At 37.7% G+C, this 26,282-nt stretch overlaps 1 protein-coding gene across 1 annotated transcript in view; it reads left to right on the top strand.

Moving 5' to 3' along the window:
* Positions 1-2,205: 2,205 nt before the first annotated feature.
* The window catches only part of EDEM3 (ER degradation enhancer, mannosidase alpha-like 3), a gene marked incomplete at its 5' end in the record, with an annotated part of 26,118 nt that continues 2,041 nt past the window's right edge, over positions 2,206-26,282 (top strand). Inside the window, 18 exons of the mRNA XM_009698939.1 lie at positions 2,206-2,251; positions 6,628-6,728; positions 9,334-9,373; positions 10,822-10,934; positions 11,664-11,817; positions 12,811-12,945; positions 14,103-14,208; positions 14,816-14,913; positions 16,191-16,316; positions 16,885-16,968; positions 18,499-18,582; positions 19,154-19,278; positions 19,771-19,936; positions 22,653-22,807; positions 23,586-23,739; positions 24,248-24,442; positions 25,238-25,403; positions 25,913-26,098. Of these exons, the coding sequence (XP_009697241.1) occupies positions 2,206-2,251; positions 6,628-6,728; positions 9,334-9,373; positions 10,822-10,934; positions 11,664-11,817; positions 12,811-12,945; positions 14,103-14,208; positions 14,816-14,913; positions 16,191-16,316; positions 16,885-16,968; positions 18,499-18,582; positions 19,154-19,278; positions 19,771-19,936; positions 22,653-22,807; positions 23,586-23,739; positions 24,248-24,442; positions 25,238-25,403; positions 25,913-26,098 (2,234 nt within the window). The remainder of the gene's footprint in view (positions 2,252-6,627; positions 6,729-9,333; positions 9,374-10,821; positions 10,935-11,663; positions 11,818-12,810; positions 12,946-14,102; positions 14,209-14,815; positions 14,914-16,190; positions 16,317-16,884; positions 16,969-18,498; positions 18,583-19,153; positions 19,279-19,770; positions 19,937-22,652; positions 22,808-23,585; positions 23,740-24,247; positions 24,443-25,237; positions 25,404-25,912; positions 26,099-26,282) is intronic.

Here is a 26,282-nt window from a genome sequence, read left to right as displayed (position 1 = left end):
GATCTGCGCTACCCCCGGGGGTTGGGTTGGGCTTGACGGGTACGGATGTGCCCCTCGCCTGGCAGAGCCCCGGGAACGTCTCTCCTGTCCTTCCCTTTTCCCCCTTGAAGACTCTGTGAGATGCCTGGCATCGATGTTTGAGGTTGGTGTGCCAGAGCCGGGCTGGTATTTCGGGTCAGGTCCCCACGGCTGTTTGGGGCAGGCAGCCCCTCGTCGCCTCAGCTGCATGTGGGGTCAAACCCTTCAGCCATGGGCTTGGGAGCTCCAGTCTTGAAGATTGCAGCCAGTGGTTGTGTGTAATTATGGGTAAAAGTGATCAAAGGTAAATCTAAATCCATAGTCAGTTGGACTAATTACGGCCATGCCTCTGGAGCATGTGAGTGTTCGGGAGTCATAAAAGAGGTAAATGTTTACTTGCCTCCTGTCTAGAAGGTAAACTACTTTGGTCATCCATGCATGTACATGTAAGAAGCTGATTCTCTTTTAGTGTAGTTTTTAGTTGAAGGATAAAGATTACAATATAGGTGGCAATGTATTGCAGTGTATGGAGTAGGATTTATTTTTCAAACAAATACATAACCAAGCATATCATGATCTTAGTACATTACGGGGGCAGTTTCATCATCCTCTTCCCATCTACTGGTCAGTTGCACAGAATAATGATGCAAAAAGTCTGGTGGAGAAATATGCTGGGTACTCTCATGGTTATTAATTGTTAGATATAAGTTGGTATTTAACTCTGATATTTACAGTTACTGGGGTTTTACATCTCAGATTCTCAGTTGGTATTTAACTCTGATATTTACAGTTAGTGGGGTTTTACGTCTCAGGTTCTCGGAGTACTTTGTGTGTATAATGTTTTCCGTGTTTTCTTCATGTGACTACATAAGGAGTTTAAATTTCATTCACCAATTGGTTTTAAAATTTTTGCATTCATAACTTGCGCTTGCTGTATTATCTGCTGCTGCAGGCATATGCAAGTAATGTCTTACCACGGTCTGTATTCCTGGGCACCGAGCGGGGTCATTTCTGAATAAGGGGAGGTAATCTGTGTATTTATTTAATGACAAGATCATGTCAGTCGCAGAAATTCTTTCAGAAGATGCCTTGTAAATGTAAGTTGCATGTAGAGAATTTCTGAATAAGGGGAGGTAATCTGTGTATTTATTTAATGACAAGATCATGTCAGTCGCAGAAATTCTGTAAATGTAAGTTGCGTGTAGAGAAATAAAAGTTTTACGAAGCTTTCTGTCTGCTACATCACTGAACAGCATTGTATGCGTAGTTCAGCTGGACATGGCACTTGTGTGCCAAACCCTGGGGTTTTGTCTGCTGCAAGGCATCCCAGAACTACAGATGGGATGTGATCTGTGAAGTACCTGAAAAAAAGCATCACACTCTGCTCTCTTGATGACTTAATGCATTTGATGAGTTAAGACTACTTTTAAATTTCCAAGTCATTGAACTAAATCAGATATTTAGAATATAATTGTGGCGTTCTTGTCTCTTTTATGTTCAGTCTTATCAGCAGAGATTGTGAATTGTGTTGATGGTAGCTTAGAAATTAGCATGCTCTTTTGCCTTGCAGGGCTCCTCAGTAAGTTAGGAATGATTGGAAGTAGTGCTGTCTCTCTCAGAAAAGTGCTTTTTTTATATAGTAGTGTTTCTCAACTTGACAGCTTTTCAAACGTGTAAAATAAATGTATCTGCAAGGGCTTTCTTTAATATTTGCTTGCCAAGACTCCTAATGTAAGGAAGAGGTGTACCTCATAATTTATGGTCCTTTTCTGAATCACGGACAGGAATTTATGCTATGTCAGTTGGTTTTAGTATTGGTGATTACAAGCAGAACATAATTCTATTTGCCCTTCTTTGCTGAGCATGGAGTGTGTCCTGTCTCTGGCTTTAATGTGTTGGTGACATCTACAGCTATTGAAGGGGAAGCACAGGAGGCCGAAAGAGACCCCCAAATACTAAATTTCATGTTAGGTGAAGAAATAGTCTTTCCTTTCTGCAGTGAATGAAAGTAGCTGAATTAGGAAAAATTATTATGCTATATTTCATTTACTTGAGTAGCGTATGTTAGTGGAGGACCTGTTACTGATATTCAGATATTAAAGCGTAACACGTCTTGCTGTTCTAAGGTGGTGTGTTAAAGGCCATTGTGAGGCAGACCACTAATGGTTTTTCTTTTTTCTTTTTTAGAAACCAAGTGCTTGAAATGTTTGATCATGCGTATAGCAATTATATGGTAAGTAAAATACTTGTTTAATTTTTTTTGGAGTTGTTATTGCTGACCTGGGAGAGAAAGCAACCTACAGTACATGACATTCTAGAGAAATAGCAGGGAGGTTGGGGCAAAACCAGAGCTAAAATAAATAAGAGCACCTGTATAGGCTTTAAAAAGAAAAGAACAAATGTGACTTTCAGGACAAGCAGTGTCGGGGTGGTTATGATGGCTTTCAGAATGGTAGCCAAGAATTGCTAGCGGTAACTCTGTTAATCTGTGCCTGATCTTTCTCAAACCAGTTTATCTCACATCAGGTTATGAACAGTTTTCATCTTTGGTAAAGTATTTAGTTGGAAGTTCCAGACTTCTAAAAATACTAGGAAAAGGAAGCTCAAGAAGAGCTGTCTGTAGTCAGATTCTGGAGAATACAAATTGGTCTTACTTATTTTGTAGGTAAAAATTATGCACAATATTACTTCTGTGGTAAGATACGTTAGATGCAGTTTGGTAGCTCTTTTACAAACAAATACTGTTTGTAGAACAAAAAGGGGATCTGGTGTCATATTTACACGTTACAGCCTCTTCTGAGTGTGTGACTGTCTTATGACAGTGAGCCGTGCTTGCTATCGTTTCTTTTAATGTGACTTGTGATTTTCTGTGCAGGTGTCTTCATGTTCTGGATAGGTGAGCCATTCTGCGCTGTAATCAACCTTGAAATACGTTAGGTTAGTTTAGATATGTTCAAGAACAAAGGATTACTAGGAATGTGAGGAAATATGACTTTCCTCATTTAATGATTACTTTCAAATATACTGTAAGTAATACACTTCTGAGAAGAAACTGTAAATGTGAATAAGATGAATTTAAAAGGTGCATTCTCACTGAGTTTACGTTAGCAATCTTTTTGAACATTCTTTGTGGCTGTTGCAGAAACCCCTCTCTTTTAAGTTGCACCAGTTCCTGCAGGACAAACTGCTGTGTCTTGATGCTATCTTGCTACACGTCCCAGTTTCTGTATTACGGTTTAACGCTTTAATATGTAATACAAGCTTAAAAGCTTGTGAGTTACAGGTTTATACAGTACATGAGAGTTATAGAGCTTTAGAATGGATAGAAAGCCAAGCAACAGTGTTTTCAAAGTGGGTGTGGTTTTTTCTTTTTAACATTAGCTCTTGCTTTTGACACCGTAGCAGTTTAACATCAGGCTTTTTGGTGATAATCTGTAACCAGTTACTTGGGACCTGATGCCATGGCTTGGGTTTCCCATGGCATTCTGAAGTAAAAACTGTTACCTATTTGGCAAAATTGGATAAAATGTTATATGGCAGTAGGAAGGATCTGTGCTCCTACTGTTCATTGTGTGATAAATTGGTAGGTGTCTTGCTACATCTGAAGCAAGAAAATTCTTGATGAAAGAAAAGAATGACTTCAGCTATCCTGGAAACTTTGAAACCAGAAGGATGTTTACTTGCCACGTATGCTAGAGCACTAAACAAACAGAGTAATAGGACTACTTTGTTTAGAGTTGAAGAAGAGATTAGGGTATCAGCCTTGATTCTGAGAGCAAGAGAATTAAGTATTTTTGCAGCTGCTTTTGAAACAGCCAGCTGAAAAGTTTTGATTTTCTGTTTCTATTAATATGCTTTTTAGACTTGTATATTTAGAAAACTGAAAATTCATGTTTGCATGCAAGGGGGAAACTCCTTTTTTTTTTTTTTTTTTTTTTCCAGTTGTTAACAGGAGCTTTCAGTAAAAAGCTGATAGTTTTTTTTCAGTCCTTCAACAATATTTGTAATAATCAGGATTTTTTTTCTTCACTGTCAGAAGGAATATGTGAAAATGTCAGTCACTCGAGGCCAGTAGGTATTTCTTGGCTTACAGCACTAGTAGCAATGCGTCTTTTTTTCATTATTCAAGTACTGTGCCGCCCTCAATTTACAGTCCTGACATTAGGCAATATGATCATCTGTTCGGTCAGAATGTGTAGAAATTCCAGAGTATCTGTTGAGCTCCATTTGTGTAATATTTTCCAGAAGTATGTTTATTGTAACATTTGTGCCATGTTTTAGATTTAACGGGTCTTGCTCCCTTCCTTTGAGGTTACATGAAAGGGGAGAAGTTACAAGTTGAGCAATCACTTCACCCAGTAGCCTTTCCTGCCGTAGATAGAGAATAAGTGACCTTTTATTTTCCAGAATGCTTCTGGTTCCTTATGATTTTGTAAAAGTCCCTTTTCTCCAGAATTTTTGTCACCTTTTTTTCCTCCATAATTTAACCCAGAGATCTTAGTTTTGACATTGCTTTTGTCGTGTACTTCTTTAATCTGTTTTTCTGAATACTTTGCAGAGATATTCAGAACCATCTGAGCCATAATAAAATGATCTAGATTCTGGCTTTTGTAGTTGAACTTGAGGAGAACAAAGAGTCGTGCAAAGACCAAAACATTTGGGAGGGTGGTAGACAGGGAAACAAACCATCAGTTTTAAAAGTTGTTTTTGTAGGAGCTGTTTATTTATAGAATAATGTTCCTTCTTTTCACATTTGAATATAGATTATTTTTGTACCATATATTTGGAAAGACTTTGAATGTGTTTACTTGCAGTTTCAGTGCAGTAATTGGACTTTTTTATCCTGCCACGTTAGTTCTCTGCTAAAAGTAAAATTGGAGAGCACTGTACAGCAACCAGTTTCCTGATGAAGTCAAAAGAGAGAAGCTCCATCTCAAATCACTTGTATTGGGCTTCTAATGGAGAGGCGATTCCATGCGTGTTTGTCAAAATTAGGTATATTTAAGATTCATCTTTGTTAATGTCAGTGGCCACTCTGAAAATTTTTCAGTAAACCTCTCCTATTGCACAGTGATGAATTTGAAATTTATGTCCGTTTCATTTGATACCCCATTTTGGGGGTAGTTTAAACCTATAAAACTTGCATTGACTTGAGAGGGAATAGGGAGAGGCATTTTATTCAATGTGCTTGACTTGGGCAATGGTGCTACTCCTGTTATTTCTGACTGACCGATGAGAAATAATATTACAATACAGCTTGCTTTGCAGAGTGCTTTTTCTAGAAATACGGAAAGTAACCTTTGCTTTTCAAAAAAAATATTAGCAATGTCTCTCTCTCTCTAAAAAAAAAAAGGTTATATTTGTAAAAGGCTCGGCCTTGGTCAGTTCAATTTTGTGAATGTTATCTTTTGTTATGCCTTGTGTAGTGATTTACCAATTTATTATTTTACCTTCTAAGTGAGTTCTCTTATCTGTTACTGATTGTGACCCTGAGTTACTTGTCTTTATTTGGAAATGTTTCGAAAGCAAATTTAAAGTCTAATTCCCACTAATTTCTCCATGAAATACCAGCCTCTTGATAATGCCTGCATTAGTTTTAGGCTTTAAACTCATTTTTGACATGATAACTTCTGCCTAAAAAACATTATAGGAAGTGTCATATGCACCTTGTTGCAGAAAGCACGCAGTTAACTCTTCGAGTGAGTTGGTGGGTGGTTTGGTTTTTTTTTTTTTTGGAGGTGCTGTTAGTTATTCCAGACTTCTCTGGAAGGTTAGAGAGAAAGACATCCTGTTGCTGTGTTCACAGTTTAATTGTTTCCAACCACCCAGCTGGAAAGCAGCTCAGGGGAAAAGGACCTGGGCGTCCTGGTGGACACCAAGTTGCCCATGAGCCAGCAACGTGGCCCTGTGGCAAAGGCAGCTAATGGTATCCTGGCCTGTGTTAGGCAAAACATTGCCAGCAGGTCAAGGGAGGGGATCCTTCCCCTCTACTCAGCACTGGTGAGGCCACACCTGGAGCACCGCATTCAGTTCTGGGCTCCCCAGTACAAGAGAGGTAGAGACATACTGGTCGGAACCCAACGAAGGACCATAATGATGACGAAGAGGCTAGAGCATCTTTCCTGTGGGGAAAGGCTGAGAGAGCTGAGGCTATTCAGCCTGGAGAAGAGAAGGCTCAGCGGGGATCTGATGAATGCAGGTAAATACCTGAAGGGAGGCTGTAAAGAGCCAGGCTCTTCTCAGTGGTGCCCAGTGACAGGACCAGAAGCAACAACCACAAACTGAAACATGTGAACATCAGGAAACGCTTTTTTACTGTGAAGGTGACTGAGTACTGGCAGAGGTTGTCCAAAGACGTTGTGGAGTCTCCTTTGAAGATATTAAAAAAATTGTTGGATGAAGTGCTGGGCAACTGGGTCTAGGTGGCCCTGCTTGAGTAGAGGGGTTGGACAAGTTGACCTCCAGAGGTCCCTTCCCACCTCAAAGATTCTGTGGTTGTCGTGCAGTTTTTCTAAAGTACAGCGTAATTGGGTTTCCTTTTAACAGGCTCTAAAAAGTTGCCGAGATGGCTGTAAAAGTTGTAACTTATTCCCATGTTTTTCCCTACAGGAGCATGCGTATCCAGCTGATGAACTCATGCCTTTAACTTGTCGTGGACGAGTACGGGGTCAGGAACCAAGTCGAGGGGATGTGGATGATGCCTTGGGAAAGTTAGTGTTTGAAATATTTACTGTCTCCTGTAAACATCTAGGAATCTAAGTACAATTTGCAGCCCGTAAAACTTGTTTGTTCAGTTGACGTGTCCAGAAACTTACATTTGTAAGAAATACTTACGTTTATTATTTCCTGCCATGATGTTAACTGATGTGAAATTGTACCTTAATCAGAAAAAGAGAATGAACCAGTGAAGGAGACCCAAAGATAATTTTTTTAATCATTCTCCAAGTATATTCCATAAGAAAGCCTTCCAAACATGAGCTGACATTTATGATATTAGTAAATTTTACTGCTTAACAAAGGTTATAAGGGTTAATTGTCAGCTAAACAGAACAGTAAACTGTTATCCATTATGCTGACTTTATAAGTGATATTTAGAATTTTTTTTAGTAGAAAACCATCTGAAAATATAGTTAGTCAAATGATTATCATGTGTGTGGTAGCCTGAGGCCTTTGCCAAAGTATAAAACATTATTTCAGACACAGAAATTCTTCTCTTTTCTTTTTTTTTTTTTTTTCCTTTTAAGATAGCTTGTAATACAAAGTACCAATCCTTTGGCCAGCAGAATATAGATTTAAGGGCTGTCTTTCTCCATGTTACATTGTTCAATCAAAGACAAACTTGACTTACTCTAAACGTGCTTGTAATTGATTCCTTTGTTGTCTGTGTGTGTGCAGTTTATAGAGCAAATAGGTAATAACAAATAACTGATGCTTTTTTTTAATTGGTATCACTGCTTAGTGTCCCTAAGCAGAATAGTGTTAATCAAAGCTGAAGTCCTTGTCTTAAATACTACTTCTGATTCACCCTGTGATATTGAGCATGTAATTTTGGTTATTTTTTGTTATGTACAGAAGTTCCTTAGTCTAGGGATGCCTGTATAAGCCTGCTGCCTTGGTGGTATCGAGGTATACGACTGATGAGAAAGAAGTGTCTAGAAAATGTATTTTTAATCCTGGCCGTACATTCTTTTTAATGACCTTTTTTTATAGTAACATACTATCATTTCAGTAACAATACCTTTCAGACCCTGAAATGCATTGAACAGGCTAAGTATTTATTTATTATTTTTCTGTATACATGCTTTTTTCTGTTCCTAATAATTAGCTATGTTATTATTTATCAGATTTCCTATATAATCCTTTTTCTTGCCAGCTGGCTCATCAGTCATGTTCTCTACAAGCTGTTGCTATCACAAAATGCCAGGGCAAGACGATGAGGTCAATTCGGTTTCCCTGGAGGGCTCGGGAGAATACTTGCACACCAGCCTTCTCTATAGCTATGCAATGCATAATCTCCCACTCTTGTCTGGAAAAAGTTGTGTGTAGCCACTAGTTGATCTCTTTCTCTTGTAGAACGACACTTACAGAATGCCCTTCTATCTTTACAAATTAAAGAAAATTGTAATACACAACCACTTAATTAGAATTTTAATTACACTCCGTGCATAGTCACATGTTGCCTACGGGGTCCGAAACATTGGGCACTTGCTTAAATTCTTGCCACTTGTTCTTCAGTAGGCAGCTGTAACTGTTTCCAAAATTTTCAATTTTAATACCATCATATTCTGTAAATTCTATTCTATGCGTGGTGTGCGTTTCTTAACGCAAGAGCAATTTTCCTGGGTTAGACTAAAGGTCTGCTCAGCTTGGTACGCACTAGAACAGGCCTAGAGAACAATGCACGAACAGGGTGAGCCTTCTTGTGATATTCCTGTTTCAAATGGATCTGACTTGATGTTCTTTTTTTACAGAATAAGTAGTTCTTTATTTTAAGCCTGCCATTTGCTCGTGCTGGATGGCACCAGGTGAAACTTACTGTGAGAACCAGTAAACAGCAGCTTCTCACCGACTTTCTTCAGGCCATGTGCAATTTTAAAATCTTCGTATAATGACGCTTAAGCTTTTGCTTTTGCAGGCTGAAGAGCGCTAGTCTGTTCCCTTCTTCCTAGTATAGAAGCTGCCACGTACCTTCAGCCCCCCTTACTGCCCTTTATTGTAGCTTTTCCTGTGCCGTAATATCCCACATAGAAGTTTTGTAACAGAATAACAGCATTTCTTTAGCCTTTCACTGCTAATTTTAACACCGAGTTTGATCGCAACAAATTCCGGCTTTTTCTGAAGTAGGTAATTGGGACAGTTTCTGGTAGGGGAAATATAGCTAGGAAAGATTTTTGATCTTCCTTAATCTTTTTATTATTGCACTTAATAAGTCAACATTGTTCATATTTTTAAAAGAAAGAAAAAAAAGAGGTTGGAAAAAGACTTTGAACCATTCTACTGGGCTGCTTAGTAAGTTTGATTGGAGACTAAAAATAAGAATTTAATTTGCTTGCAAGAAGTTTGAAAGCTTTGCAGTAAATAAAGGTATTTTTATAATCGTAGCTTGTTTCAGTCAGCTCCTATTCTGGTCACTAACAAAGAGAAGAAACTTAGTAGGCTGTTTTGACATCAAACGTATTGTGGACAACTAATTTTTTTAGCAGCTAGTGGTCTGTGAGAATTTAGTTTCTTCCACAGTATCGGTTACTATTAAAAATTATTTCATTTCTGCACATACAGGTCTATAGTAAATTTGTTTTAAATTCTGTTTCATAGATTTTCACTGACCCTGATTGATACCTTGGACACTCTTGTGGTAAGTTTATCAATAGATTAAATTTTGATAAAACGAAAAGATTATGTTCTGATGCTCAGACTTATTTTTAAAACTCTATTTTGTTAAATTATACATAAGAATGCTAATTTTTCTTTACCTTTGATATCTGGCTATCTCTTTGAAGTGACTGTTGCTTGTAAGAACTTCCAAATGCTGCGATGGTGGTGTTTGGAGTCCGTTGCAAAAAGAAAACTAGAACAGTTCCTTTACATTTCTTTGATACTTTATCTTGCTTTTTGCGCTCTAACTTGGCAAAAAAGTATGTGTGTTTGCTTCCCATTATAGTCTAAAGCAATGTGCTGACTTATAGGTGAACACCTCTTAATACCTACTGAATTATTTATGTTTTTAAATTGAATGTACACATTTTCATGGATAACTTTGCCTGCCCTTAAATACATATTACAAAAATGCAACCCTGGACATGTTTGGCAGAAAATGTTGCCAAACTCATGTTCCATCTCTTACTAAAAGATTCCAATCATTAATAAACTACTCTTTGTTGGATTTCAATCCCTTTGACATATTTTGTCACCATAAGATAGAGTTCGGAAATCAGGAATTTTGAGCCATTCGCATCTACGGGTAAATCTAAGAAGTTTTGAAAATCCTTACTGCACTGATTTGGCGTGTGCATTGTATAATGCTCCCTCTCTGACAGCCGTTTGCTTTTTATGGTGTGCTGTGAGACGACCTTTGGCTCTTTTGAATCGGGACCACAAATGTTAAAAATGGCAGAGACTGGGAGTTCGAGACTGCGCAGACACTCAAATGAGATTATTTCGGTTTATGTATTGTTTACTTGTCTTGGAGCAGAATTTAAAGAATTTAAAGGCACTTACAATAACAAATTGGATAAGTCGCAAAGATTCTTAAAGATTGATTGAACTAAAAAGAAAGTCAGTGAGAAAGAAAATCTGTAGGAAATGCCCGAGCTGTTCTTCAGGCACAAGGAGAAAACTCTTGGGAGGAAGAAGACTGCTAGGACGATTCCCCAAACTTAGGATGTGGCTCCTTAGTCCATGGATAGGAGGCTTCTGTGTGATCGGAGGCATCAGATCAGGCCAGTCCTTGCCCACTCCACCAGCCCACCCTGCAGCCTGCCGAGTCCTGCTGCACTACAGTCATGGCATGGGAGTAGGGGAAGGAACAAACAAATAAATCCCTGGGTAATGGTTTAGATACATTCCCAGTGACTTTATTCTTTGCGTACAGATTTTATTCTCTTTCATGTATCTCATGAGAAAAACAGTAATACTAATGTCTGGTTGCCCTGTATCAGAGTATGTCCTTGCAGGACCAGAGTATTGATCTCAGGCATGTTAAATGCTTGCTTTTTTTAATTCATTGCACTTGTTCCTCTACACCTGAGTGTGACTGTGTTAGCTATGTTGGAACCTAAACACCTGGTTATGTTTGTATTCCAGGTGTTAAATAAAACCAAAGAGTTTGAAGAGGCTGTAAAAAAAGTAATAAAGGATGTTAATTTAGATAACGACATAGTTGTGTCTGTCTTTGAAACCAACATAAGAGTCCTTGGGTGAGTAACTTTTATCTTTTCAAAACTCTTAAAAATGTGGGGTTTAGCTACATGTCCTTAAGACATGCCTTTCTGTGCCATTTCACCTCGTTTAAAACAGTTGTGCCTTTGTCAGTTAGCATAGCTCGACACCTGCCCGAAGAAAGGTTTTAAAATGCTAGGCAGGAATGAATGCAGTGGTACTGAATCAAGTTGACCCCCATCTAACTGCTGCAGGCATAGCCTTTTTTTGATTAAAAAAAGGTTGTGTGTGCTGAGGTAGCAGTGTTTTTTACGTAATGGAAGCAGTGTTATAAATTACACTGTTCAGCCTGTGATTTAAGGGACAGAACACTTTGATACTTGGTGTAATAGATTATTTCAGGTTGGAAGAGACCTCTGGAGGTCTCTAGTCCAACTTACTGCTCAACACAGAATCAGAGCAGGGTAGCTTTAAGGCATTATATGCAGTTTTAGAGGTGTTGGTTGTTATTCTTGACTGGCGATAGTGATGAATCAGTGATTCCTCTACAGTTTAGGACTGAATCCTAAACAAGAAGAATTGCTTCCAAAACACTGGCACCTAGCCTTGATTGTAATTGAGAGCTGCATCTGCTCAGCATTTCTGAAAATTAGGGCCATGTGAATATAGCACAGTTATATATAGAATCACCTAAATTGTAGAAGTGTTTGCGCTGCTGTTCAGATGAATATACCCTTTGAGATGTGGATAATTTTTCTTGTGTTTAGAGGTCTCCTAGGTGGGCATTCAGTGGCAATTATGCTGAAAGAAAAAGGCGAATATATGCAGTGGTACGATGGTGAACTTCTGCACATGGCAAAGGAACTAGGCTACAAGCTTTTACCTGCTTTTAACACCACTAGTGGTCTCCCTTATCCAAGAGTAAGTGCTCTGGTTTCTGCAATTCAGAATTACTTCTGTAAGCAAATTTTTTGCTGTTCTGTTTTGATCTCTGTTTTGAAAAATCACTTGTATATTTATTAAGTGTACAGAAAATCAAAAGCTCATTTTTAATACGTGCTACCTCGTAATTTGAAATACAGTTTTAGGCTCTCTGAATCCCTGCGTTTCCAGCTCTGAAAATTCTAATATACATTGCAGTGGGTAAATAGTAATGGCAGAAATCTCGTCTAATCACTGTCTACTGATTTGCTCCCTGCTGCTATAGGCACCACCAAATAGCTGAGGAGAGTAATTTTTGGTTTGGTAGATATCTCTCAGTAAGACAGTGAAAGAGCAACTTGCAAACACTTGCTTCGGAATTTAGCACAAAATTGCTTAATCTTCATGCTCTACATCCACACTTTTAAGAGGGCAAGGGTAGCTGTAGTCTAAAAATAATCACTTAGTGTAAAAACTTTCATCATATTCAAAGTATGGTACATAGTCTTTGACAGAAGACTGCTTCCCATGCATATCATGTGGCTTTGATTGGAAACTTTCCCTTAAATTAAAAATTTAGGTTTAGTAAATCAGCATTTTTGTAATGAAAATGTCTAATTCAAAATGTTCTGGGTTTGACAGTCTTCTGCTGAGAGGGTCCTCTCCAGAATGCAGAAAGTTATGTTGTGCCCGCGACAAAAGCGGGTCCATCTAGCAGGTATTCTCTGGAGCCAGGAGGAGTGAGCTATTTACAAAGCTTAATTTCCAAGTTTTGGAGGGCTGAGTATTTTAGCTGCTTCTGGATGACTTTATGTGCATGTTTGAGTTGACAGTATGGGGTAAATCAGAGCATAACGGAAGGGGGCTGTGTGATCTTTTGCCTTCAGAAAAAGCATAGATTATATAGTTGCTCTACAGACCTATGACCTATCGCGGAACTGTAAATTCTTTCAGCTAGTAAAAATAAAGATGGTAATCTCTACTTTTCTCTAGGTTAACTTAAAATTTGGTGTAAGGCATCCAGAAGCACGAACAGGAACAGAAACTGATACCTGTACAGCTTGTGCAGGTACCTTGATCCTTGAGTTTGCAGCTTTAAGCCGATTCACAGGAACATCTATATTTGAGGTTTGCTTTCCATGATATCTTATTTTTTGGATTAGGTATTCATTACTGTTCTGTTACATTTCTCTGGTTTTGGAGAAACAAATTTGAGTTCATGAAATGGGTACATATCTTAGCTGTTCTGCACAAAAAGTTTGCATTTGTTCAGATTTGTTGTGTTTGTGGGCTTTTTTTCAAAGTACTAATTTGATTTTTCTTAAAATTATTTCCTGCGATTTTTAATTTGATAGTAGTTACAATAATATGGAAGTAAACAAGATAAATATACTGAAAAGTAGTTAAAGGATAATGCTTGCATAGTTTTTGGGTAGAGAGATCAGGACTAGTAAGAAGAAAAGTGAGATACTTCATCCTTAAAATGCAGCTTAAAAAAAAACAACCACAAACCCCACACTCGAATAGTCCCACTGAACACGTGCAACATACCTAAGGGTATACTGTCAGCAGAAAGCTAAATGAAAATGCTTGCAGCTATGGTTTCTTTGATGTGATAAAAAAAAAAAGGCAAGCTTTTTTTCAGATTAGAATTTTTTAACTCTGAAATACCAGTGTGCCTGGTATTTCATTTCATGTCATGGAACCCAGTGGAAGCATAGCTAGGCCTGTGTTGTGTGTCTTGGTAAAACTTGCTCCCTAAAATCCCATGCATGTGTTTGGTGATTTAAAGCCATTTTTGTTGGGTGGGTAGTTACCTTTGAGGTAATTTTGTGTATATATATGTAAAGAATGTATATAACTTGTGTACCAATGAAGAGGGTTTGCTGCTCCACCTTGAGATGTCTGAAAAGACCCAGTGATTTTCATTCTAAGGGTGTTATATTTCTTGAATTATTTTAATTAGGTTACATCCCGTCTGTATGCACAATTTTAGAGTAGGAAACCAGTGCAGAAGGATGTTTGACTTGCCTAAGACCATACAGTGTGTTGGCAAATAGTTGTGTAGTCAAGCACTGTTCCTTCTAATCAGCAACTGAATAACTATATAAAATGTGGACTGAATGTCATACTGTTTAAGTGTACGTAATACTGAGTTTTATAATTGTTAGATATGAAACATCTTATTACTTCCTAGCAGCTTAATTTCAGTAGACAAAAGAATAACAGTCTTTAGTCTCTATGTTTCTCTAATTTCCTTTAATAAGTGTGTTTTGTTGTTGCAGGAATATGCACGGAAAGCGCTTGATTTTATTTGGGAAAAGAGACAACGCAGCAGCAATTTAGTGGGCGTTACTATTAATATTCATACTGGAGACTGGGTCCGCAAAGGTGTGTGGTATTCTGACTCAGAATTAATGACCAGAAGTGGTTTTGGGCAAGAAAAAAAACCCACCCACCACCCACCCACCACACTTATGTGCACTATTTAAAAATATTAATGGTATGGGCAAGTGGAGTTACATAATTTCAGTGCTGGAGAAACCTGCTACAAAGAAGCCTGGCTTTACTCTGAAAGGGTGTTTTGGTAGAGAAACTAGTTTTATTCATTGCGAAGAAAGTGTTCTCTGATTCACTTTAATACTGAGAGGAGAATGCCTTGGGATAAATTTTCAGAGATTCTACTATAAATACATAGGGAAAATATAAATAGGACTGTGGTTGTTTATGGCAGCCAGTAGAAATATTTTCCTATGAGGAAAAGTGAAATAACTGGCTTCAATGCATGTCTGTTCATAATATTATGTGCACTGATATTGCAAAACCTTCAGGGTAGACATACAGTTATTGTGTCTCTGCATCCATCTGTGCCTTAATTCTAGTGATAGGAGGCTTTCCCTTTTACTGAAAGAGCCTTTAAAATCAAAATGAAACCAAGGGAAAATATCCATAAAGCTACTTATAGTAAAACCACCTTTTAATTTTCTGCTCTTTCTAGATAGTGGCGTTGGAGCAGGAATAGATTCATATTATGAATATTTATTAAAAGCCTATGTCTTACTGGGAGATGACAGTTTCCTGGAAAGATTTAACACGGTAAGTTAACACCTTGCTCAGGTTTGTGCCTTCTGTAAGACAAATTGAAGACTAATTATATTTCCGTGACTTCTGATGTGTCTAGTGCCAGCTCTTTTCACTAAGAGTTTTTTGCTAATCTTGGGTGAACAGCTGTTTTAACCCCATCCAATGAAGACTGGAATCTTAAGGAACTTTTTCCATGTTTCCAGTACAGGAGAAGCTGTGTTTCAAGATCACCTTGGAGGGTGTGATACTGTAAATGTTTCTGTAAAATGACTTAAGGGCCTCTTGTTACAAGCCATGGTACAATTTCTTTCTGTCCTGGAGCAACAAAAAAGACCTGAAAATCAAAGTCTGGATCTTGCATTGCGCTTGCAGGTCCTAAGGCCCAGTGTACATTTAAGTACACTTACAAGCTGAAAAACCCGCTTAGGTTACTAAATTCGCAAGATTACTAAGCAACTTTGTCAGCATCGTTACTCTTTCATAAAAGTATTCTTTCTTTTGAAAACAGCAATATCCAATTCTGTGTCATGAAAGGATTTTATATCGTATAGCATGATTTTATATCATAAGCAATATTAAAATTGGAGTAATTCGGTAGCTAAAGGCCTATTGCAACACTTGAAGTGTAATGATTATTTCATATTCCTAACTTGCAGCCACCATTATTGTATTTTGCCTCAATTTGTCTATTAACTGTTTCCTATCAATTTGGCTGATGTGCTCATGATTGTACCTTCTGCGCTTCAGAAAACAAGGCAGGCAGTTATCTTGGGGAGTAGAGGATTGGAGGTCAGCAAGTTGACAAGTGAGCTAGTGGGTTTGAAAGTTCTTCTGAGCCATCAAGTCCAGCTGCTTTGGTTTTTTTATACCTCTTTTCCCCTTTCTCCTCCTGAGATGCATTTGCTTTAGAATTCTCTTATTCAGAGAAAGCAATTTCAGCTTTGTTTAGCGTATGCTTAAAGATTCAGCCAAAACGAATGTGCCTTAATGGTGATAGTTACTTGTTTATCACATGGCTGCTGGATATACTTTTGTGTACGTGTATTACTTGGAAAATGTGATGTGTATTGCGTGTGTAATACTGTGGAGCTTTTCAGTATTTACTACATTTCTTAGTTTGTAAAACTAGAAACTACTGTTGCACTGTTACTGCATGGCCAAATGTAATAATGATTGGGAGTGTAGTACTGGTTCTTTCATTGAAATAAAATGCCAAAGTCTGGTGATCTATATCTATTTTGTAAAATGTATTGGTAATATAAACTCATGATTTTTCTGATGTTTGTCAGCACTACGATGCCATAATGAGATACATCAGCCAACCACCTCTTCTTCTTGATGTTCATATTCATAAGCCAATGCTAAATGCTAGGACCTGGATGGATTCTTTGCTAGCTTTCTTCCCTGGATTGCAGGTAAGGTTTAAAACCCGTGTGCAGTAGATGTTAATAACAAGTAAATAATTAAATAGACTGAATGTATAATTGACAAGTCAGGCTTAGTAATTTGATTTTCAGAAATACTGAAGGGGGGTTTCTGTACTCGCTTTTCCTGTCACTTCAATGCTATGATGAAAGTTAACATTCATTTCTCACCATGTTGAGTATCAAGAAAAGTATGTCCGTATGATTTGTTTCCTTCACTCCTAGTCATGAAAACACTCAACTGAAGCTGCCTTTTTAGTAATCAAGTGACAAATTATATAGTTTGTGTGCCATTTACATCTTTAAGATAAACGAAATCACGTTTCCACCGCAGTTCTCTGTAAATGATAGAGATCCTTTTTCTACCTAAGCAGTAGTCTTAAAGAGCTCTTATGGAATATCTATGGCTTACACTGAAAGGGGGTAATATTTGCAGTATGTATCTGCTGGAAATGTAGAAATTGGTCTGGAGTTTTACGTGAACACAGGGAGTGTGCCTAACTTTGAATATTATTCCTATGCCTAATGAATTAGTGTTATTTTTATTATTTAATTTTAGGTGTTGAAGGGCGATATTAGACCCGCTATTGAAACTCATGAGATGCTGTACCAGGTTATAAAAAAGCATAACTTTCTTCCTGAGGTAAGGTAGTAATTTTTTGATCATGCAAACTGATTCTTGCCTCAATTTGAGCAGTCTCAGGTATCCAATTGAAAAAATACTAGGTGTATGTGTTACTAAACCAAAGGCTCATTTCCACAGCGTTCTTGTGTGATTTACAGTTCTGCACATATGACAACTATGGTTTCAATATGAAATATTTTTCCTTCAGTTATGCTGTAATTAACACAATAATAGGAAGCTGCTGCTATTAAGAATTGCTTAGGCTTTATATTTCAACCTTTCTAAATTTACCTTGACTCATTTCAGTGTGCAAAACTTGCATAAGCACGTGTAGTAGTAGCTGCTTACTAATGTAGTAGCATTAATGCTAAAGATCACAGTCGCCTTTATAAACCCAAGGAGGGAAACTAAAGCCTGAATTGTGCTGAGAGAATGTTCTGAAATTTTGCATAATGTCCTTGAAAGTAGGTACACAAACTTATGTGTAGATACTGCAAGTGCAGTCTTTGAGCAAGTTAATTCTGCACAGAAAAGCTTATTTACCTGCTGAAGTGTGTGTCTTTATTCTGTGATGACCCAGAACATAGGAGAAAGCTTCTGACTCCAGTTTTAATTTTGACTTTCCTCTGGTGTAAGCTTATTTCTGTTAGAGAATGTTTTAATTAACATCACATTCACCTAATGTGGATATTGAGACCAAAGAATGCTTTCTAAGCAGTGTAATGATTTTTTGAGTGCTTTTAAAATGGTATGATTTGGCTCCTTAGGGTTTTGTTGGGTTGTTTTTTTGGTTCTTTGTACTTAGGAAGGAAACTTTGAAAGATCAGTTAGTTGTATTTAAGCCAATATGTCATCCCTTTTAGGAAAGGCTTAGTTTAAACCCTAGTGTGAACAAGTAGTGAATCTAAGCCATCACAGAAGTGGCTTTTGCCCCTGCCTATTAAGGGTGAATACGTCGACTAGGAAGTTTCTAGATAACTGACTTCTAGTCTGTGGTATTTCTTATGTTAGAAACAGCTGCTCACTATCTGTCAGTCTGAAATGACAGTTTAATGCACTGGACGTGTCAAGCGGTAGGTATATTTGCAAAAATGGTATTTGTCAAAGCTCGGGTAGTCTCTATGTAGCGGCCTTTCAACAGGCTGTGTTGGTTGGGTTGCAGAGCAGTTGTGTGCTTGTGCTAATGGGAGCGCTTGGAGGCTGCGTGCTCCCTCCTGGGTCTGGAGCACAAGTTCTCATCTGGTAGCTCTTGCCAGAACTTCACTGGCTGGACACTTGTCAAGAGGCTGGGTGATGTCCGGACTCCTGCACTAACACGAGCTTAAATCTCACTCATACTAAGTAGGCTAGAGCACTGATGTAGGTTTTGGCCTCAAATGTTCTAACTGGACAGATGTTCTTGTAGCCTCCTGAGACTGATGTTGGGCCTTCGGTCCTTCACTGTTGTGTCCTTTAGCTGGCGTAATACAGTTCACGTAGGATTCAAAATAAACCTGTGTTTGGTTTTCATTCTTGCATTTATTTTTACCTGTTCTTTTTCTTCCTCAGGCATTCACAACAGACTTTAGAGTTCACTGGGCTCAGCATCCTTTAAGGCCTGAATTTGCTGAAAGCACTTACTTCTTGTATAAGGTAAGATTGCGTTCATTTCTCTGACTTTTGGTCACTTTGTCTAGCACCTAGAATTGTGCTGATGTTTTATTTCAGTATAGAATGAGTAGCATATCTCCAGCTTATTTTATCTACTGGAGCCAGTTCTGTATATAAATAAGATGAAAGTATGGGTTATCAAAAATTGGTCTAGGAATTTTGTTTTATATGCCTAGAATTAGTAAGCCAGCTGTTAAGTGACAAAGACCCCTATTTTTAAAGATATTTAGGTGTTTCTGATCTCTCTTAAAGAGATCTTAGAGACTAAGAGCAAAAGCCGTTTATACCTTGCAGAGAAGAGCAGTGCCTAAATGTCTTGCGTTTCTGTAAGTATTTCCATGTGCTTATCTGCATATCCGTAAAAGGTAATGCAGCAGTATCTCAGAAGTCTCTCATAACTGTTTAGCACTATTAATAAATTAGACTTTACTGGTATCTGAGAAGGTATGGAATCAATAAATTAGCATTAGGAAAATGAAAGCTGCTGATTGTACAGTAAGTCTAAGTGGGCCTATATGTTTGGGTTTATCTTTTGTTTGTTTTTCTTTTATAGGCTACTGGGGACCCTTACTATCTAGAAGTAGGAAAAACACTCATTGAAAACTTGAACAAGTATGCAAGAGTACCCTGTGGGTTTGCTGCAATGAAGGACGTTCGTACGGGAAGTCATGAAGACAGGTAAAAGTTTTTGCAGTTATGTTTTTCATAAAAAGATTATAGAAAAGAATCTAATTACCTTGTTTATGTAATTGAATTAATTGACTTTTGAGTAGCTGTCTGTCTCCAGTTTGATAACCAAGTCTTAAATTGCCCATTTGTCATAGACTATTTCCCTAGTTTTATAGTTTGTTACATAAGAATATTTTTAGTTTAATAATGTTTCATTTGCATCTCGGAGCAACAGATGAATTACTTTCAAACAAAATATACTTCAAATCTAGGTGTTTATAAAGCGGTTTACTTGTTTTTTCTATAATGCTGTTTTGTACTGAACATGCTGAATCACTTCCCCCCAAACATAGTTTCTTCCAAGTGGAAGGAATGCTAATGGAATTAAGTTCAACAATAATAGTCATGAAGTCTTCAGAGAAGGAGCGATATGAGTATTCGTTTTACTAATGTTTTAGAAAAAGGGGGATCTTCCTAAAGGACATCCATTTTTTTTCATAGAATGGACTCTTTCTTTCTGGCTGAGATGTTTAAATATCTTTACCTGCTGTTTGCTGATAAGGAAGACATGATTTTCGACATTGAAGATTATATCTTCACTACAGAAGCTCATCTATTGCCACTTTGGCTTTCCACTGCAAACCAAACTATTTCTAAAAAAAATACGGTAAGTAACAGCTCGAATTTAAATCAGTTTTAGTGGTGCTTTGAGGCAGTTCCTTTTTTTTGAGAGGAAATGGAAGAAAAATCATAGTTTGAAGATGTACACCAGTTTTAGTACTTGGTTTAATATGAACTATTTCATCGTACTAACAGTGACAGTCACATGAGTATGAATACTGTTTGCATGACTGGATTCTGCACCACTGAATCTTGAGGAAAAAAGCTGTGGAATATTAGCAATATTTAAAAAGAAAATCATTCCCCAGCTCCCTATAAATTTGAAAACAACACACCATGATATTTATTTTTATCTTCATCTTTCTTTTCTGTTATTTTTTCTAAAACACCATGCCTAAATTTTTGTTGCTTATTTTACTATCTTGAGGAAAAAAGCTGTGGAATATTAGCAATATTTAAAAAGAAAATCATTCCCCAGCTCCCTATAAATTTGAAAACAACACACCATGATATTTATTTTTATCTTCATCTTTCTTTTCTGTTATTTTTTCTAAAACATTTGCAACACATGCCAAAATTTTTGTTGCCTATTTTACTACAGAAACCCTTGGCAAATTTTGAAAGGTTTTTTTTGAAAGGTTACAAAGTTCGTTTGACAAGATACAGCTATAGCTTTTGGGATATTTAATTGTTTTAGTCCATGCAATAGGCATCTATTGTGTAAATGTGAGAGCGTTTATGGGTTTATAAATTACATAACCTTCCACAATAACTGATAGTAATACAACTGTGCCGTGAAACATCATAAATACTCATCTCTTTTTTTATTTTTGCACTCAATAAGGTGACATAATTTATCTTAGGTAATAATACTACTGGCAAGCAAAAGAAATGCACGAGAAAGAGGAGAGGTGTCTAGGGCATCAGGGATGTAAATTCCCTTATTTTAGTGTGCTTCTATTTTCACCCTTTACTATGCGTTTTTTATAATAATGCCTGGATCAGAGGAAAATGCTTATGTTGTGTGTCAAGCCGTGTGTTCTGGAGAAATCTTATAATTGAGTAGAAAGCACTCTGGTTTATGGACTTTGGCATGACACTGTGAAAATTTTTTGATTACTTGCTTTTCATGTCTAACATTGGTAATATATTTAATGGGTCATGGGGTTGATTTTTCATGTTCCTTGATGGTGGAGATCTGAAATGTTCTTTCCTTGAGCATTTATCATCTCTTATTTTTGAGTTTTGGAAATGGAGACTGTTTTTTAAACTATGCAAGAAGTTCTCTGAGGGGTCTGAAAGAGCATTTTACATAACTTTCGTTCCCAACGTGAGAAATTGATACTTTTGAGACGGACAAGATTCCCACAGCTGATGCTGTGTGAACTGTTGGCCTAACATATGTAGTTCTCTGGAGAACCGCAGATGTTAATAAAAGGCCAATAAAAAGGATGCCGTTTTATTAAGCTCTTTAAGTCAAAGCTGCTAACATGCATAATACGAGTAAGAAACATCCATTGAAAATGGTGTCAGTGAAATGCATTAAATGGCTAAAAGGCTGTGAAGACGAGTGTGTTACTCTTTTATGGAATTTGTCTGATGGGGGAGAAAAATAGATAAGAAAAAATGGAATGTATAAATTATGTGTAATATAAACACAGTGCTATTAAGCTGAAATGTCTGTGAGATATTTTGTAGTATCAACCCGACATCCTGTTTGTATTTATTCTCATAAACAGGAAAAGTCACATCTTGCTGTGCTGATGCTCGCAATAGTGCTTGTAAGACCTTCTTTCTTAAGTGATGTGACTACTACTTGTCACGCTAAGAGCATGGGTACTTTAAAGTGTTTATTCCAGTAAACTAATAGCATTTTAGGCCTTGTTTTTTAGGGAGCCTTTAAATACTTGAGTTTTAATTAACTAATATGTTGCAAACAGGGTTTCGGTGTTTTGTTTGGGGTTTTTTTGCAAGTAGATAAATACTACATTAATTTTTGTATGCGAGAAAATTAACTTGCCAGTTATCCAACCAGTTATTTGCAAAACTAAGAACAGGCTAAAGATAGCTCCAAATGACCATACATGTTCTGTGTAGTTTCACATGTTACACAACAGCGATTTGTGCAAATAACTCTGTCATCATCTTTGCAAATAGAGGTTGTTTGAATTTATGTATAGATTCGTCCTTGCCCATTCAGACTTGCAAGACTGTATGGCTCCTGAGGAGGCGAATCTTTTGTTCGTATGAAAAGATGTGACATTCTTAGTAATGCGAAGCAAGAATTACCTGACACCTGCAGCTCGTCCACTCAGCATAAAGGCAATATCAAATGAATTTGTAACTGCTTCCTTTAATTGTCCAGCACATAAAAGTACAGGGGCACTACCTATGTTGTGAGCAGGCTTGAAAAGTACTGTTTGCCAGTAGAGGATTAGCTGTTTTCTGGAGAAAAAATTCCTGGAAACTGTGGATACAAGTTTGGCAAGTTACAAATCAGAACTCGTTGTATGTGTTGTATTTATCTATCCCTAGAAAGGGGTTGTAGTGCACTGGTCACCCTTTATTATTACGACGTGTGGCACAGAAGAGCGATGCATTATTCTTCATTCCTGAAATCTGTGTGGTTATAAGGACATTTATTGCATTCAGCTGCTGTCTGTCCTGAGAACATAGGTTACTTAAGGGTAGGTCTGTCTGATTTTCTTTGTATGAAAATGTAACCTGCATTTTTAATAGGTGATCTGTATCTTTCATTTTAGACTACAGAATACACAGAGCTGGATGACAGCAACTTTGACTGGACCTGTCCGAACACCCAGATTCTTTTCCCAAATGACCCTATGTTTGCCCAGAGTATTCGTGAACCTTTGAAAAATGTGGTGGATAAGAGCTGTCCCAGGGGTATCTCCAGAGCGTAAGATGAATATTTTCTGTCTTTTGTTAGTGTAGGAGTGAGTGGAAGAGGGTCTGTTACGCACGGAAGGAGAAATATGAGGTGTATTGGAGCTTGCTCTGCTTGAGTTTGTAGTCCTTTTAGAATGAATAGCCTAGCTATGGGAAAAATCAGTTATGTTTTCCCTGGCATCATTAGCAAGACTTAGTTCATTTCCAGCAGGAAGTAGTGAGTCTTTCAAAGCAAAACGACCTTCATGAGCCACATAGTCCAAGTGGGAATTGTGGCCCAGGTATTACAGGAAGTATGTCTCTCCGATTTGTAAAATTAATTTTCGTAGTCTCTTGAACAGTTCTGCAGATCCTCTTTGTAGTAAGCAAATCATGCTACCGTACATAACTTCACCTATTTTGAAGAATTTAGAGCAGTCTGTTAAAGCTGAGGAATTTTATCCTTCTGACCGCCTCTTTGATATTTATACTTTATGAGTAAAACTGAGTAGCAACTGTATGAGGAAAACTGGTTTCAGTCAGTCTTACAAAATGCAGACTTCAGAAATGAGACACAGCGTATGGGTTTTTTTTTGTTGTCAACTTTGCGTGTGCTTTTTTGTGCTACAAAATTATTGATAATATTGACAACCTTTTAAAAAAGGTAGTTTGAGAAGTTGCATTCAGTGAAGCTTGTACTCAACATTCTTCCAAAGAATTCTAATCTTGCGGTGGTAGGAATAACATGAGAGTTATGTTTTGAGAATAATCTGGTTTTTAAGGCTTTGATCTCTAATATCTTTTGGCAGAGAAGAGAGCTTGGGAAGTGGACCAAAACCACCGTTGAGAGCCAGAGATTTCATGGCCAGTAATCCTGAACACTTGGAGATACTGAAGAAGATGGGAGTCAGTTTGATCCATCTGAAAGATGGAAGAGTACAATTAGTACAGCATGCAGTGCAAGTAAGACCTGACAGTACTTTCTTGAAAACTTTTGCTGAAATTCTACTAGTGATGATATTTGACACTTAGAGGTTCAGGTGGGATAGCCAGACTGTGGATGGAGGCACCTGAGCTGGATATGCAGCTATATTTAGCAGGCTGATGCTTGTTAATATTTTGCCACAGCAACACTTTTAACTAATCTTCCATTAAATTAGATGGAGGTTGTTCATATCAAAGTGGTGTAGCTAACAGCATCTTATCTGAAAATACTAGCTTTCAGCGTGAGATACTTCCATTTGTTTAGGAGGTCTACATGTTTGCATGTTTTTAGTCTTCTGGGTGGTGAAGGTGCTAAAAGGTTAACTTCTTATTTGAAATGATGAATGAGTGCCAGTGAGCATCCACTCTGTATTGTAAAATCTTGTAGCAGTGGTCCAAGCAAACATCAACATTTTTTTTTTTCTTTTTTCCCCAAGTTTCTCAAACATTTAATAAGAAACTGTTTATCATTTCTTTTACTACTTAGGCAGCAAGTTCACTTGACGCTGAAGATGGCTTACGGTTCATGCAGGAAATGATTGAACTTTCCAGTCAGCAACAGAAAGAGCAACAGCTACCTCCTCGTGCTGTTCAAATTGTTTCCCATCCGTTCTTTGGCAGGGTGGTCTTGACTGCTGGACCAGCACAATTTGGGATGGACTTATCGAAACACAAAGCGGGGGTATGTAAGATGGATATGTGATCTATTCCTGGCTTTCTCTTACTTTCCTTATTGCATAAGCCTAAGTTTTACATTACTGGTACTATTTCAGGGTGGCCGGCTAGAGGGTGATCAGTTAATTACAGTGGTTAAAATGACAGGGCACAGCAATGACAGAATGACAGCAGTGACAGTCTTTTAGATGAGTGACTTACCAGTCTGTGGCCCATGCTCCACTCCTGAGTCATCAGTCATGATTTAGGATTTAAAATGCATACATAGTATGATTTTTTTTTTTAAAGAAATTGATATAATTTGCAATGCATATCTTAAGAGATGGTAATTTAAGGGAAGGTTTTCCTACCGTGTCAGCCATGAATTTGCAGAAGGTCTTTTGGAGTTAAATAGGCTGTTCTTATGCAAGCTTTTGTAAAAGAAGGAAGAAGATTTATCTAGATGGAAGAAGAAAGTATCACAGAGGCAATGGTCCCTATTGGAAGCGGTCGGAAAACCCGGTGACTTTGGGCAAGACGCAGCCCAAAAGAGGAGTTGCAGACTAGCAGTTCACAGAAGAAAATTTTCTAGAGACAACAGTTCACAGGTATAGATAAAATACACTGAATATGAGAATTAGGTTTTCACTCAGTTGTTCTTTGCTTCTTAGAACTCCAGCTTCAGGGTAAAGATTGCCTACACTGACAGAAGGCAACACTAAATGTGTTAGATTAACTGAAGATATGAAAATGCTTAGGAACCTTTTGCAAGCTTGAACCTAGTGCTCTAATTTTCTCTTTCTGTTTGTTTTTGTTTTTCCAGACAAGAGGATTTGTTGCAACCATTAAGCCATATAATGGATGTTCAGAGATCACTAATCCTGAGGCAGTGAAAGAGAAAATTGCTCTGATGCAGAGAGGCCAATGTATGTTTGCTGAAAAGGCACGAAACATTCAAAAAGCTGGAGCAATAGGAGGCATTGTTATTGGTAAATATGATTTTAAATTCTTAAAATCTTAAGTTTGTGTAGATGTAATCTGTTTCTTGCAGATTTGAAGATACGGGAAAGCTGACAAGAAGCTGTTAAACTCTGAGATGACAGCACTCCCAACACAGAAACTGTGCTTTCAGAAGATGAAGAAATGTTTTGGTTTTGTCTGGTCCTATGCAGAAAGTATAACTAAACAAATTGGGCTGGGTGATTGTCACTGTTTTTTGCAGATTAAAAGTTGTTATTTTAGGGATCACTGAGTGTTGAAATTGTGCTATCTACTAACTGCTGAAGAGGACTTGAGATACAAATGAAAAATGTGAAGGAAAACAAATACACAAGTTGGCTTTTTGCTTTTTACAACTGACTGACTTTCTTCTGCCTGGGATCCTTTTAACCGACTGGGCAGCAGAAAGCCGCCGAACAAGTCTGCTGGAGTTGAGAGTTGTAGTCTGTTTATGTGACGGGAGGTTTGCTTGCTTTTCCTTTTGTGTGCATCTGGCTAGATGACAATGAGGGAAGCAGTAGCGACACAGCTCCTCTCTTCCAAATGGCCGGTGATGGAAAGAATACAGATGATATCACCATTCCCATGCTTTTCCTCTTCAACAAGGAAGGAAACATTATACTGGATGCAATCCGGGAGTATGAGGCTGTGGAGGTGCTCCTTTCTGATAAAGCAAAAGACAGAGGTAAGATTAGAGGTCATTTATACAAATTTAGCTTCCATCTGTGCTGTGGCACAATGTGAAACGTACAATAGTGATTGCTGCTGCTACCCAAAGGTGCAAATGTGTTATGTGGTAGCTCTAGTCTTCTGTTTGACATTGCTGTTAGTTTTTTCATAAGCAAGCCTTTAACTGAGATGTGTCATTA

This window comes from Cariama cristata, unplaced genomic scaffold (genome assembly GCF_000690535.1).
Source record: "Cariama cristata isolate BGI_N322 unplaced genomic scaffold, ASM69053v1 scaffold1244, whole genome shotgun sequence".
In the NCBI taxonomy this organism is placed as follows: Eukaryota; Metazoa; Chordata; class Aves; order Cariamiformes; family Cariamidae; genus Cariama; species Cariama cristata.
The sequence above is the reverse complement of the archived record's forward strand: the minus strand, read 5'-3'. Positions and strand labels throughout refer to the sequence as shown.